Source organism: Rattus norvegicus, chromosome 13, assembly GCF_021556685.1.
Source record: "Rattus norvegicus strain SHRSP/BbbUtx chromosome 13, alternate assembly SHRSP_T2T, whole genome shotgun sequence".
Lineage (NCBI taxonomy): Eukaryota > Metazoa > Chordata > Mammalia > Rodentia > Muridae > Rattus > Rattus norvegicus.
Window position 1 is genome coordinate 23,555,974 of NC_141546.1, and position 14,859 is coordinate 23,570,832.

Genomic DNA, 14,859 nt, shown 5'->3' on the forward strand with positions numbered 1-14,859 from the left:
TGCTTTGAACTTTCCCTCCCTGAATAATTGGCATTTTACAATTGAAAATAAAGGAATGAATACATCGAAAAGATCATTATTTTATTGAAAATGTAATTTGTAACTTCACAACATTTATAAGCTTAAGAAGTGTCTAGATATCTCCTAAAGCAATATAGATGATTATATTAATCAGTTTTAAAAGAAGATATGATTTTTCTCCAGCTCACTTAACGCAGGTCACAGATTCATGCTACAGTAGAAGAAACTGTGTTTAATCATCCCTTCATCTGTTTGTTGAATTTTTCTTCAGATAATGTATGTATATATAGAAAAAAGAAGGAAAGCAAGAAGGGATAGAGATAATAGAGCTATCCTTCCCTCACTAATGCATTCTTAGTAGGGACTCTGAGATGGAAAAGAAAAATGAAGCAATAGAAACTTGTTTCCAGGCTAACGTAGCTGCAGCAACTTTGTTTTATTTCTGGACACAAGACACAGCCACCACACTTAAGGAGAAGACATTCTGCCAAAGAAGAGGATGCTGTTGGTATCTTTGTGCTTGATGAAGAATAGGAAAGGGTGATTACAATTGAAGTCTTCGGTTATCTTTACTGATGTTAAACTGATTACCATCCCTGTGGCGGCAGCAGCTTCTGTCCCCTCTTCATTTACCTCCACAAAGGACTTGTGTAAAACTTTAGACACCACTAGACCTTGAGTGCTGCTCATGCCTGAGAAGTCAGCCTTCTTTGAGTCAAAGGCGTCCACCATCCCCATGTGCTGCAACGGACCTGGGAGGTCATACTTCTCTTCCACTTTGAACCGTGGCAAAGACAAATACAAGTCGATCATGTTCATGTTCTCTGCTCTTGTCCACTCTAGTAACTTGTCAGCAGTGAGCTGTTCTTCAAGCTGTAAAAGTAGAAGACATTGCCATGATTGACAGAAAGACTGTAACTTACATGGACAATGATTTAAAGTGAAACCGTTAGCAATAAATAAGTACTGATTTTTGGTTTAGATATTATTTATTTAGAAAATTTCAAGTAAAATTTTATTTCTGATATCCAAAACCAGAATCATTGTTTTGTACAAAATAAATTGTATACATAATTGTTTATGCTCCCAGCCACCTATCTTATTTTAACAGGTGATTCTTTATATTTTCCTGTACATAATATTACATTTTTTGATTTTATTCAATTTCCTTGATTTTTATTTTTTTTATTCAAAATAGTTATAATCACTTTCTACACTGCTATATATTTCTTTCAATAAAGTTTGACTAGTTCCCTTTAGTGGCATCTTGTTGATATTTAACATTCATAACTTTGCTTAATTCATGATTAGGCAAGCATGCAGTATGATTCAGGCTCTGTATAAAATGCTTATACTCCTGCATGCAGTACAATATCTCCTTTTCAAATTTTCATTATTGTCATGTTTAATTACTTTTCTTAGTTGAATTTGCTCCATTAGGAAGAATCACATAATGGAAGAAAAAACACAGAAACTTTACCTTCTTCAGACCATCAATTTCCACTGGCAGCAGGATGAACATACTTAGCTCCTTGCCTTTGTATGGTATTTCCACCATCTTAGCATGCACATCATCCAGAAAGATGAAGTTAAACTCATTTTTTTGCCTCATCATCTGGACAGGTTTACTTGTATTCTGCAACAAATCAGCATGTCAAACACACATCAAGGGTGACATAGAACAGCACAGATGACATTTTCAAGATACAACACACATCAGCATCCTTTGAAGGGATAACCCTGATGTTTTCTGAAGCCTAGACAAAAGTCTTTCTAGTTGCTACTAGTTAAATTAAAAAATAAAACACATGGCATTTTTCATTTTGGACTTTCTGTGGCACCACTTATATTGAAGCTAAATCATTCACACATCACCAAATGGCATTATGTAAATAAACTGCCAACAGTACCTTGTTCAGCCAAAACTTGTCTTCTGTGGTACGCTGTTCATCAAATTTGTGATTCCATTGTCCCTTGAAATAGACTGCATTCACTAGAACCAGGACAGTTCTCCTGTCCAGGCTTCCCATAGGAAATAAGTCTTTGATTTTTCCTTCAATTGAAAGAACAAAGTGTCTATCATCAGTACAAGGAGCTTTTCTGGAGGATGCTTTACAAGAGTTCACCACTGAACACTTATCACTGTTCACCCTGTTGTATTTAAACGGATTGGCTTTCTGCCAACTTCTCCATAGTTCCTCTTGCCTCACTTCATATTTACAGAGACCACCCCATAATCTCCAGTGGCCCTCCCATTCAATACCATTTGTTTGGTTTTCCACCCAGGAATTAATCTTCTTTTCACTTTCTTCTGCGGCATGTGCAAAGTCAAGGGATTCCACATTAGCTTGGTAATATTCCTTAATGTCTTCCAAAAATGTCTTTGAGATGTAAAAGAAGCAAAAAGAATTAAAGATTACTTGAACCTCATTTAAATTGTATTAGTTTTGATGAGAGTATAATCAGATTTCTGATGCTGATGGCAACTGTTAGTCTATGAATACATAGATTTTTTTTACTCAGGTAATATGGAGGCAATGTGAGAACACAGTAGATTGAAGGCAATCTTACAGTAACATACCACTGGCAGAGGACAGGTGGAAAAGAGCCTGACTCACAAATTTCATAGTAAATTGTCCCGAGAGAGCTGTTTGACTGATGAGGTATATTACCACTCAGTTCAACCATTGCAATCTCCTTTGATCACATGGAGGAAATGCTATATTATCTGCTACCTCCCTAGTTCTTCCCAGGATTTCCCCAAGCCTGCCTAGTCCAGAAATATCCCACTTGAAGTAATCTCTTTCTGTCATCTCTGTGAGTCAGTGCTGGGTCATTCCTAACATCTCACAACAAGGTCTGGATGTCTACAATGTTTCATTGAAGAGTTCCAGAGCCTTTGCATCATACGTAAATCACTAGGCTCCTGGACAACCCAGTGGGTTAGAAACTTTGTCTATGAAGTCGGTGCTCCCTGAACAAGTTTTTTCTGTCTGAATCTGCCTGGATTGACTTACACATATGGCCTTTCTGATATGCAGGACCTAGGATCCAGATTAAATGGATGCAGAACCAAGTGCAACTTACCTGAAGAAATGGGAAACCCTTTGCTCCATAGATACTGTTGGCAGAATTCAGGTCATAAGCATCATTGGATTTGTTTAACTGAGTCATTAACTTTTGAAATTGTTCATGCACACTTTCTTCATCCTTCAATATCAAACACATGTTCATGAAATTACTCTGCTAATATAAATACTAAACCCACAAAATAAATACCCAAACACTTGTAATCTCAATGACAAGTTATTGAACATTTTCTGATGTTTGTTATATTTTACTGTAAATGTCTATAGTTTACATTCAACTCCTTTCATAAATGACTTTTTTCTTCTACATAATCTGGTTAGCTGTGCTTTGAACCAAATATGTATTACTTTTAGACAGTTGGGGCATACGTTCTTTAAAACTATAGCTTCTATGTCATTTCTAACAATCCCTAATACATGTTTATATTGTTTGCCCATTTAAAATGGTATTATTGTCAGAAATGATAATATATATATATGTATATACATATATAAATATACTTTAATGGCATTGTGTAAGAGATGTTGATTAAGATTTATTTTTCTTCTCTCATAGTAGATATTCTCTGATTGTAAGATAGCATATGCCCACGATTAATCTAGGGGATGGACTACATGGCAATAATATCAGTCTGAGTATGTCTAGATAAAAAACAAAAAGATTCAGAGAATTTAATGATTTCTCCAAAGAGATGCTCCAGAGCCAAATTGCGAATATAAGTATGTCTGAATCAGAACAGTTATCTTTTCCTGCTCAGAAGGTAGCATGGTTAAGGTGCTAACTACAAAGAGGTGTGATAACAGTCATTTTCCAAGATGTGCTTATTTGTCTTAGTATATGAATATATTCTTACTTCTCTTAATCCAATTGTTGAATTAAGATAAAATTGTTTTAAGAATATTATCGTGATAATGAAAAATACTGTTGTCTAAACTTTCAAATGCTATCTTACTTTTAGCAAGCCAGACACATTTTGGTGTGTATATGTTTTGTGTGTATATCCTCATTACTCCCGCTTTGCTGGAATGTAGTCCCAGTACACTGGGGCAGAGCTTTGCTCATGTTTCCCATCTATGAGGGGCAGAGCTAGACTTAATCTTGGCCATCCTCATCTCCATTCAATACTGAACTTCTGTAGTTAATGAACATAATGTCTATGAGAAAGAAGTGTGACACTACTTCACCTCCCACCCTCTTTTGTTTGGAAATTCCACTACAGACTGATTCTTTTAAATGTAAAATGTTCCCTTTCAATTATAAAGCTGTCAAAAATCTGAAGCTTTTCTATGCATGAGGTACCCTGCACTTACATGACAATCTGCAGACTTTTCTGTTTTCTCCTTTGTGGTTTCATGGAATTGAATAACCTGAGAGACACATTAAATGCAATAAGAAAAGTTCACTTAAAATTATGCCTAAATTAAAGGAAATAAAAACAGAAGCAACCCCTGAAAAATAAAGTAAAAAAACTTGAAAATTTGGAAAAAATGTACTAACCATTTGTACAAGAGTTTGCAAACAACACCATATAGCTGATCTGTCTATCACCAGTCATAAAAATAGATGTCTGTCCTGCCAGTGTTTTGAGAACACATCCATTCATATTCCAAAGATGTGAACCAACACATTGCTTGCATCAATAGTCTGTATAGTTTAAGAAAGTTTATTGCTGTTGGAGACTTGAAGGCTGTTATCCTAGCCTAGAACCCAGTGGATATCAAGCACTGGATGGTGCTTGGGAAGGGTGTGTCCCTCCCGTAGTCCCATATTCACAGACATGGCAATGCCTACTCAGTATCTTGTTCTTCATCCCAGGGATTAGAGTGCATTGTCGTTTACCTGTACACTGATAGAGTCCTGGAGAGACAAGTTCAAACTGGCCAATGAAATGAAGCTTAGACCTACCTTCTCAATTTGTTTTTCAGTGTTTCCCTTGGCTCCTAGCTGGAGCATTGCTAATGCTGTCATTATGCTGAGAGGGGAATAGAAGATGTTGTCCTCTGAGTCTCTGAGCTGCCTGTACAGCTCAAGTGTGAATTGAGTAGTCGCTTTAGCAAACAAATGCATGATGGCTTTGTGTGACCTTAAAGTCCTAGAACAGCATAAATCCAGCACAAAGGTTAGGATGACTTCACTAAATAAAGCATTACTCAGTAATGATCAGTTCATAAAGAAAATGACAGACCTCTATTATCAGATTCTTGGAAACAAATTTATTATTACTTTTTTAAGCTTTCTGCAATGTACATCTCCTAACTAGAAGGCAAGAAGTCAGTGTCTTTAATGCTTTGCAAGCAGCTAATACATAATCCTTTTATCTTTCCATCCTCACCACTTGTGTTCAATTTGGGGGAAAGGTTTAAAATGAATTCTAAGATAAATATTTCTGTAGCGTCTTGGCAGATAGGTGTCCAAAAATCTCCTCTTCACTTTTTCATTTAATTTCTACAGTTGCCAGACACAAATCCTATATTCTTGGCAAGATACATATGTTTAAGTCAAAATAAATTACTTAGATAAGAAACAAATTGAATAAAGTCAGTGTTTAACTTTTCTTCAGCAGATCATGAGAAGTGCAATCAGGCAAAATGTCACATACACATGATATAAAACACAACATTTTTATCCTCAAACATAGTTCATTCTGTTCAATAATGATAGCTGGAAGCACTTACTTGTCTTTCTGAAGGCAGAAGTGGGCAGGAAGGATAGGAGTCTGTGTGTGGCTGATCCTGAGATCTGGGATTTATACCTCTCGTCTTAACACTGCTGCCTAGTCACTTCAGTTTTATTTCAAGTAAATCAACTTCAGATTTCATAACCAGGCCAGTCTTTTTAGGTATGCAAATTTGTGAGAAAAGGGTGTCTTTACATCCTACCACTGTACTTCCTTTTGCCACAAGTCACATGACGGATTGCTTTGTAACCCCTTTCAGGTGCTGACTCATTTAAAATGCACATAGGCATTTTTCCAATAGTGAAGATATTACTTTAAACTTTTAACCTTGTTACACTCATGACAACTCTATTCTTCTGTATGACACCCTTGATTACGCTACTTTAGACGGTGGAATTACCTTTAAGGAACAGCTTAGACACCGAACAAGTACAAAACTTACCTTTGGTACTTTTTCCTTAAGAAAGATTTCATTAGTTCTCTCAATTGGTCTATCACTAAATCTATGTAAATTGAAAAATGGTTCTAATTCTAGTCCAAAGTGATAGCCAAGATTCTTCAGAATATTTGTTGTTGATTTTTATTTTTGTTTGTTTGTTTTGTTTTGTTTGTTCCTTCATGATAATTTCCCTTGCCACAGTTACTTTATAATCCTCCCTAATCCCCCCTTGGATTTTTCTGTTGTTTAAAGAATGTTAGAAAATTACTTATCTTTTTAAACTGAGAAGAACAATTGAAACAAAAATGTTCATTTGCATGGCAGCTTTCTAATGTTTTATATGAACAACAACAACAACAACAACAAAAACCAGAAAAGTGATTATTTTTGTGTAATACAATAAGTTATGTGAGTTGTCAAGACACAACCTCTTTCTCATTTCTTTGTTTTTATACTGAATGTCAGGGCCAAACACAGGTTAGAAATATTGGAACCAGCTTATCTGCTCCTATGAAGATACCAAAGGCTGAAGGCCTCGCAGGAATTCCTCTGCACACAAGTCAAGTGGTAAGAACCCCAGATCCCACCCAATTAGACAAGATGGATGAAGCAAAGAAGTGCAGACCGACAGGAGGCGGATGTAGATCGCTCCTGAGAGACACAGCCAGAATACAGCAAATACAGAGGCGAATGCCAGCAGCAAACCACTGAACTGAGAATAGGTCCCCCGTTGAAGGAATCAGAGAAAGAACTGGAAGAGCTTGAAGGTGCTCGAGACCCCAAAAGTACAACAATGTCAAGCAACCAGAGCTTCCAGGGACTAAGCCACTACCTAAAGACTATACATGGACTGACCCTGGACTCTGTCCCCATAGGTAGCAATGAATATCCTAGTAAGAGCACCAGTGGAAGGGGAAGCCCTGGGTCCTGCTAAGACTGAACCCCCAGTGAACTAGACTATGCGGGGAGGGTGGCAATGGGGGGAGGTTTGGGAGGGGAACACCCACAAGGAAGGGGAGGGGGGAGGGTGATGTCTGTCCGGAAACCGGGAAAGGGAATAACACTTGAAATGTATATAAGAAATACTCACGATAATAAAAAAAATAAATAAATAAATAAAAAAGAATTGAAGCGGAAGAATATAACAAAGTAGAAAAACATGGACTCAAACATACAAACGCCTTGCATATCTTAAAAAAAACAAAACAAAACAAAATGCAGAAATGGCAACCTGATAAGACAGAATTTTAAGTTAGTGGACTGTTCCAGACAAGCACCACAGAAAAAGCTGTGACCTGGACTAGAGAGATAATTTAGTGTTTAGGAGCATGTGTTTTTCTTTAGAAGACCCAAATTCGTTTCAAAACATCCACATCAAGAAGTTTATAAACACCTTCAATTCCAGTTCTAGGGGACCTAATGCTATCTTCTGATATTTAAGAAAATTACACCATAATATCGATAGAAAAGCTCTTGGTCTTGCCTTTTTGCTCCCGCTCTATTCTCTTGCCCCTTCCCCCCACCTCTCTCTCCATTCCCTTCCCCCCTTTCTCCATGTGTTCCTGGCTGGCCTCTCCTCCTCCTCCTCCTCCTCTTCCTCCTCCCCCCCCCCCTCCTCCTCCTTCTCCCCCTCCTCCTCCTCCTCTTCTTCTTCTTCTTCTTTTTCTTTTTCTTCTTGTTCTTCTTGTTCTTGTTGTTGTTCTTCTCCTCCTCCTTCTTTCCTCCTCCTTCTTTCCTCCTCCTTCTTTCCCCCCTTCCTGTTCCTCCTCTTCCTCTTCCACTTTCACTTCCTCCTCCTTCTTCCCCTCCCCTCTCTCTCTAAACACCCCCCTTCTCTCTCTGCCTTTCTCTGCCTCTATTACCCTTTCATTTCCCCTACCTATGCCCTGCCTACCCTCTATTCTATACTAAAATAATTGATAGAAAAAAGACATGTTGCCATGTTGCAACCTTTATGTATGAAGTTACACTCAGAAGTTTATAATATTGAATGTATAGAGTTGAAAAGAGAAAATAAAATTGATCTACATTATTTCTAAATTTCAGAAATAATTTAAATATCAAATAAAGGAAACAATTTATAAAAATAAACAGGAAATGAAATTAAATTTAGACCCTGGTTCTAAGAAACAAAAGTGAATTTAGCCTACAATACTGTTAAAGTTGACACTCAAGATTATTAAAAATTGAGATAATTCACAAATAAACTCCATTAAAAATAATAAACAGTAGACATTACTATTGGTCATGATATCAAAGCTAATGACAGGTTAAATAAGCAAATAAATATTACAATCATGGTTGATAACATAGAGGAATACTATTTTCCAACAGTAAACACTCACCCAGCTCTGTCACTATGAAATAGAATGTTTCAATGTGCCATGATCATTGTAAATAGAAAACAAATATAATTGAAAAAATTTTGCAGTCTGTGAAGATGCTTTGTCTGACTATAAAATTTTAACTCATTTTCCTACATTTATTCAAATTTTAAAGCATTTTTCACTATCAAGCAATGTTCTAGACTTTCATTTTTATTTGTCCCCCCTCACTCCATTTTGGGACTTATCTGTTTCCTCTTTTTGTTTTGTTTTGTTTTTTAATCTCTAATCTTGAGAGTATTTTGGCTTTATCTTAATTTTTAAGAAGCTTTTATGTCCTCAAAAAAAAAAAAAAAAAAAAGAACCCCAGATCCCCTCATCATCATCCCTGACTTCAAGCAGTATTACAGAGCAATAGTCAGAAAAACTATATGGTATTGATGCAGGGATAGGCAGATAGATCAGTGGAACAGAATTGAAGACCCAGAAATGAACCCACATACTTATGGTCACTTGCTCTTTCACAAAATAGCTAAAAGCATCCAATGGAAGAAAGATAGGATTTTCAACAAATAGTGCTGATTCAACTGGAAGTCAGCATGTAGAAGAATGCAAATTGATCCATGCTTATCACCCTGTACAAAGCTTAAGTCCAAGTGGATCAAGGACCTCCACATCAAACCAGATACACTCAAACTAACAGAAGAAAAAGTGGGGAAGTGTCTCTAACACATGGGCACTGGGGAAAATTTCCTGAACAAAACAACAATGGCTCATGTTCAAAGGTCAAGAATCAACAAATGGAACCTCATAAAATTGCAAAGCTTCTGTAAGTCAAAAGACACTGTCCTTAGGACAAAATGGCAACCAACAGATTGGGAAAATATCTTTACTAATCCTAAATCTGATAGAGGGCTAAATGAAGAACACAAGAAGGTAGACTCCAGAGAGCCAAATAACATTATTAAAAATGGGGTACAGAACTAAACAAAATGTTCTCAGATGAGGATTATTGAATGGCCAAAAAGCACCTAAAGAAATGTTCCACATCCTTAGTCATCAGGGAAATGCAAACCAAAACAACCCTGAGATTCCACATCACACCAGTGAGAATGGCAAAGATCAAAAACTCACGTGACAACGGATGCTGGCAAGGATGTTAGAAAGAGGAACACTCCTGCATTGTTGGTGGGATTGAAAACTGGTACAACCACTGTGGAACTCAGTCTGGAAGTTCCTCAGAATATTGGACATTGCACTGCCTGAGGACTCAGCTATACCTCTCTGGAGCATATACCCAAAAAATGCCCCAACATATACCTAAGACACATGCTCCACTAAGTTCATAGTAGCCTTATATATAGTTGTCATAAGCTGGAAAGAACCCAGAAGCCCTTCAACAGAGGAATGGTTTCAAAAAATGTGGTATATCTACACAATGGAGTACTACTCAGCTATCAAAAACAATGACTTCACGAAATTCATAGGGAAATGGAATGAACTAGAAAATATCATCTGACTGAGGTAACTCAATCACAGAAAAACAAACTTGGCAGGCACTCATCGATAAGTGGATATTAGCCAAAAAGTTTGAATTACCCAAGATGCAATCCACAGACCACAGGAAGTTCAAAAAGAAAAATGACCAAAATGCAGATGCCACCATTCCTTCTTTAAAGGGGAAAATATCTATAGGAGGGGATATGGAAGCAAAGTTTAGAGCATCAACTCAAGGAATCGTCATTCAGAGCCTGCCCCACATGTGGCCCATATATACAGCCACCAAAACTAGATAAGATTGATGAAGCTAAAAAATGCATGCTGGAAGGGATCGGATATAGATCTCCCCTGAGAGACACATCCAGAGCATGTCCAATTCAGAGGTCAATGCTAGAAATAAGCCACTGAACTGAGAACAGGACCCTCTAGGAGAAAATTAGAGGAAGTATTGAAAGAGTTGAAGGAGCTTGCAACCCCAGATTGCAATAACAATGCCAATCGACCAGAGCTTCCAGGGACTAAACCACTACCAAAAGACTATATATATGGACTGACCCAGGGCTTCAACTGCATGTGTAGCAGATAATAGCCTTGTTGGGGCACCAGTGGATGGGGAAGCCCTTGGTCCTGCCATGGTTGGACCCCCAGTGCATGGAATAGGGGGCAGTAAGGGGGCCATATAGGGGGAATACTTATATGGAGGAGGGGGAAGTGAGGGAAGGTGGGTGTATGGACAGGAAACCGGGAAGGGGAACATCTTAAATGTAAGTAAAGAAATATATCTAATAAAAAATAAAAAATCCCTCCCAAACCCCAGCAATTGCAGCAGTCAGAGTCCTGAGGAGTCCAGTGGTGTTCGAAGCCATCACTGCCCCCCCAACTCCACCCTTTTGAATTCTATTCCCTTCCTTTCTGTGCCATTTCCAGGGCATTTCATCAATTTGTCTTCCCCTGTGAATGCACCACAGTCTGAAGACCCCCCAGGAGGTCATGTGCATCCTGGACAACTGACCCAACAGTCTGAAAACTTCTTGGATTTCTGCTACACACAAGGCAATGAATCTGCAATCTGAAGGCTTCCCAGGAGAACAGCTACTCTCAGAGCAACTGCTTTGACTGCTACTGTGAAGACTCAAGAATCTGAAGGCTTCCAGGGAGATCCCCTGCAACCAGGGCAACAAATCAGCAGCTCAACTCACCCTGTGAAGACCCCAAAACCTGAAGGTCTCCCAGAAGAACTGCTGTAGCCAGGGCAGCAGTTCACCAGTGTACATGCCATTCTGAAGACCCCACAGCCTGAAGGCCTAATAGGAGGTCTGCTATAGCCAGGGCCATAGGCCTACCAGGAGACCTGCAGCAGTCAGGGACACAGAGGCAGGCAATACCCAGAACAGGGCTATCAGGGATATCCAGATAATGAGTGTCAAGCATAAGACCATAAGCTACAGGAGCCAATACACTTTGGCATCATCAGAACCCGATTCTCCCAACACAGAATATACCTGGATATACCAATGAACCTGAAAATCAGGAAGAAGAGTCCTTTAGGGAGGATAAAAACAATGCACTGAAAGAAATACAGGAACACAAAGGTTAAATAGGTAGAAGCCCTTAAAGACGAAACACATTTCTTAAAGAAATACAGGAAAACACTATGAAACAAGGAAAGGAATTGAACAAAGCTGTACAAGACCTAAAAGTAGAAGTAGAAACAATGAAGTAAGCAAAAATGGAGGGAACTGTTATCATGGAAAACCTAGGAAATAGATCAGGAATTACAGATGTAAGTATGAACAACAGAATACAAGAGATAAAAGAGAGACTCTCAGGTGCAGTAACACCTGACAAGTTATTGAAACAACTGTCAATAAAATTCAAACCCCACATCTTGGTAATTCACAATAAAAAGCAGAAATCTAAGAATAAAAGGAATAGAGGACCTGAACACATCTTGAACAAAATTATTGTAGAAAACTTCCCCAACCCGAAGAAAGAGATGGCCATAAAGGTACAATAAGCCTACAGAACTACAAATATATTGGACCAGAAAAACAAAATACTCTCATTACCTAATAATCAAACCATTAAATGCACAGAACAAAGAAAGAATGTTAAAAGCTTTGAGGGGAAAAGACCGAGTAACACATAAAAGCAGACCTATAAGAATTACATCAGATTTTTCAACACAGGTACTAGAAGTCACATGAATCTGGACAGAAGTCATGCAGACCCTAAAGAACACAAATGCCAACCCAGGCTACTATACATAGCATAATTCTCAATCAACATAGATGGAGAAACCAAAATATTTGAGGACAAAACTAAATTTAAAGGGTATCTATCTACCAATCCAGTCCAAAAGAGGATTCTAGAAGGAAAACTCCAACAAAAGGAGGAGGATAGATGCAACAAAGAAAACCCAAGATATTAATCATTTCGCAACAAAGGCAAAAGGAATAAATAACATGCACATACTGCCTCCTATAACAACAAACAGCAAATCATTTGTCTTTAATATCTCTCAACATCAGTGGACTCAGTTCCCCTATAAATAGACACAATGTAAGAGAGTGGATAGTCAAACAGGACCCAGCATTTTGCCACAAATGAGAAATACACCTAAATGAAAAACACAGATACTACCTAAGAGTAAAAGCCTGGAAAAAGTCTTCTAAGAAAATGGTTTCAAGAAACAAGCTGGAGTTGCCATCCTAAAACACAATAAAATAGATGTTGAACAAAAAGTTATCAAGCACGATGAGGAAGGACCCTTGATATTCATGAAAAGAAAAAAATCCTCTAAAAGTAAGTCTCAATTTTGAACACCTATGACCCAAATTCAAGTGCACCTATATTCATAACTGAAACTTTACTAAAGCTCAAAATACACATTAGACTCTAAAGAAAAGGAGTGGGGAAACATAAAAACCCTGGATACTCACTAATGGACAGTTAATTGAATCTGAAACTAAAAAGAGACACAATGAAACTTGTAGATGTTATGAACCCAAGGCATTTAAGAAATATCTTCAGAGTATTTCCCACTAAAATGAAAGAATATACCTTTTTCTCAGTACCTCATGGTACCATCTCCAAAATTGACCATATACTTGGTCATAAGACAAACCTGAACTGATACAAGAAAAGCGAAACAATCCCATGCATCCTATTAGATTTCCATGGATTAAGGCTGGTCTTCATTCACAACAAAAACAACAGAAAATGAAGATACCCGTGGAAGCTGAACAACTGTCTACTCAATGATAATTGAGTCAAAGAAGAAAGTAAGAAACTAAAAGCTTTTTGGAATTCAATAAAATGATGACACAGCATTCCCAAATTTATGAGACACAATGAAAACAATGCTAAGATGAAAATTCATAGGACTAAATCCCTGGTAAAGGGATTGGAGAGGTTCTACACTAGCAGCTTAATAGCACACCTGAGAGCTGTAGAATAAATGGAAGCTAACTCATTCAAGATGGGTAGAGGGCAAGAAATTGTCAAATTCAAGGCTCAAATCAACCAAATAGTAAACAAGGTACACAGGATCAATCACATCAAAAGTTAGTTCTTTGAGAAAGTCAGCAGTATAGATAAAACCCTAGTGAAAGTATATAAATGGCCCAGAGAAAGTATCCAAATTAACAAAAGAAGAATGAAAAGTGAGACATAAAAACTGAAACTGAGGAAATAAAAAAACAAAAACAAAAACAAAAACATCAGAACCTACTACAAAAGCATATACTCAACAATACTGGAAAAATCTAGATGAAATGGTTGATTTTCTAGACAGATTCACATGACCAAATTTAAAATCACGAGTAGGGAAATTATGTAAACAGGCCTATATCCCTTAAGAAAATACAAAAAGTCAATAAAAACCTGCCAGCCAAAAAAAAAAAAAAAAAAAAAAAAAAAAAAGCCCAGTGCCAAAATGATTTCATGCAGAATTCTACTGGACATACAATAAAGAGCTAAAACTAATACTCTTCAAAATATTCCATAAATTCAAAACAGAAGGAATAGTACCTAATTCATTCTATGAAGCCACAACTACTCTGATACCTAAACCATACAAGGATCAAAATAGTTTAGCTAATGAATATCAATGCAAAAATATTCAATAAAAAATTTTGCAAACCAAATTCAAAACACATCAAAACCATTGTTCATTATGATCAAGTAGGATTCATCCCAGGGATGTAAGGTTGGTGGAATATATGAACACCATTAACATAATCTGCTATATAAACAAACTCAGAGAAAAAGAACACATGATCATCTCAATAGATGCTTAAAAAGCATTTGAGAAAATACAACACCATTCAAGTTAAAAGCCTGTGAGATATGAGGAATTCAAGGCCAATAACCAAATATAGTTCGAGGAATACACAGGAAACTACCAGCCAATATCAAATTAAATGGAGAGATACTTGAAGCAATCCCACTAAAATCAGGGACGTGACAAAGATGCCCACATTCCCCATATCTATTCAATACAGTACTCAAACTTCTAGCTAGAGCCATAAGTCAACAAAAAAGGAGGTCAAGTTGAAATAAATTTGTAAAGAAGAAATCAAAGTATAATAACTATTTACAGATGGTATGATAGTATGTATAAGCAAACCCAAAATTCTACCAGAGAACTTCTGCAGCTGATAAACAACTTCAGCCATGAGGCTGGATAAAAAATTAACTAAAATAAATCAATAGCCTTTCTATATACAAATGATAAGTGGGCTGAGAAAGAAATTAGAGAAACAAAACCCTTCACAATAGTCACAAATAATATAATATATTTGAGA

General features: G+C 37.2%; 1 protein-coding gene across 4 annotated transcripts in view; it reads right to left on the minus strand.

Moving 5' to 3' along the window:
• Positions 1 to 208: 208 nt before the first annotated feature.
• LOC148001560 (serpin B4-like) overlaps positions 209 to 14,859 on the minus strand; it is a 28,306-nt gene continuing 13,655 nt past the window's right edge. For 3 of the 4 annotated variants that reach the window (XM_087581862.1, XM_087581861.1, XM_087581859.1), the window contains exons 2-8: positions 5,017 to 5,203; positions 4,422 to 4,478; positions 3,109 to 3,231; positions 2,285 to 2,402; positions 1,932 to 2,074; positions 1,502 to 1,657; positions 209 to 894 (exon numbers count right to left, since the gene is read on the minus strand). In XM_087581862.1, coding sequence (XP_087437988.1) covers positions 490 to 894; positions 1,502 to 1,657; positions 1,932 to 2,074; positions 2,285 to 2,402; positions 3,109 to 3,231; positions 4,422 to 4,478; positions 5,017 to 5,178 — 1,164 coding nt within the window. In that variant the 5' untranslated portion in view covers positions 5,179 to 5,203 and the 3' untranslated portion in view covers positions 209 to 489. Of the gene's footprint in view, positions 895 to 1,501; positions 1,658 to 1,931; positions 2,075 to 2,284; positions 2,403 to 3,108; positions 3,232 to 4,421; positions 4,479 to 5,016; positions 5,204 to 5,786; positions 5,832 to 14,859 lie in introns of those variants that run through there. The other variant, XM_087581860.1, reaches the window with a different exon arrangement.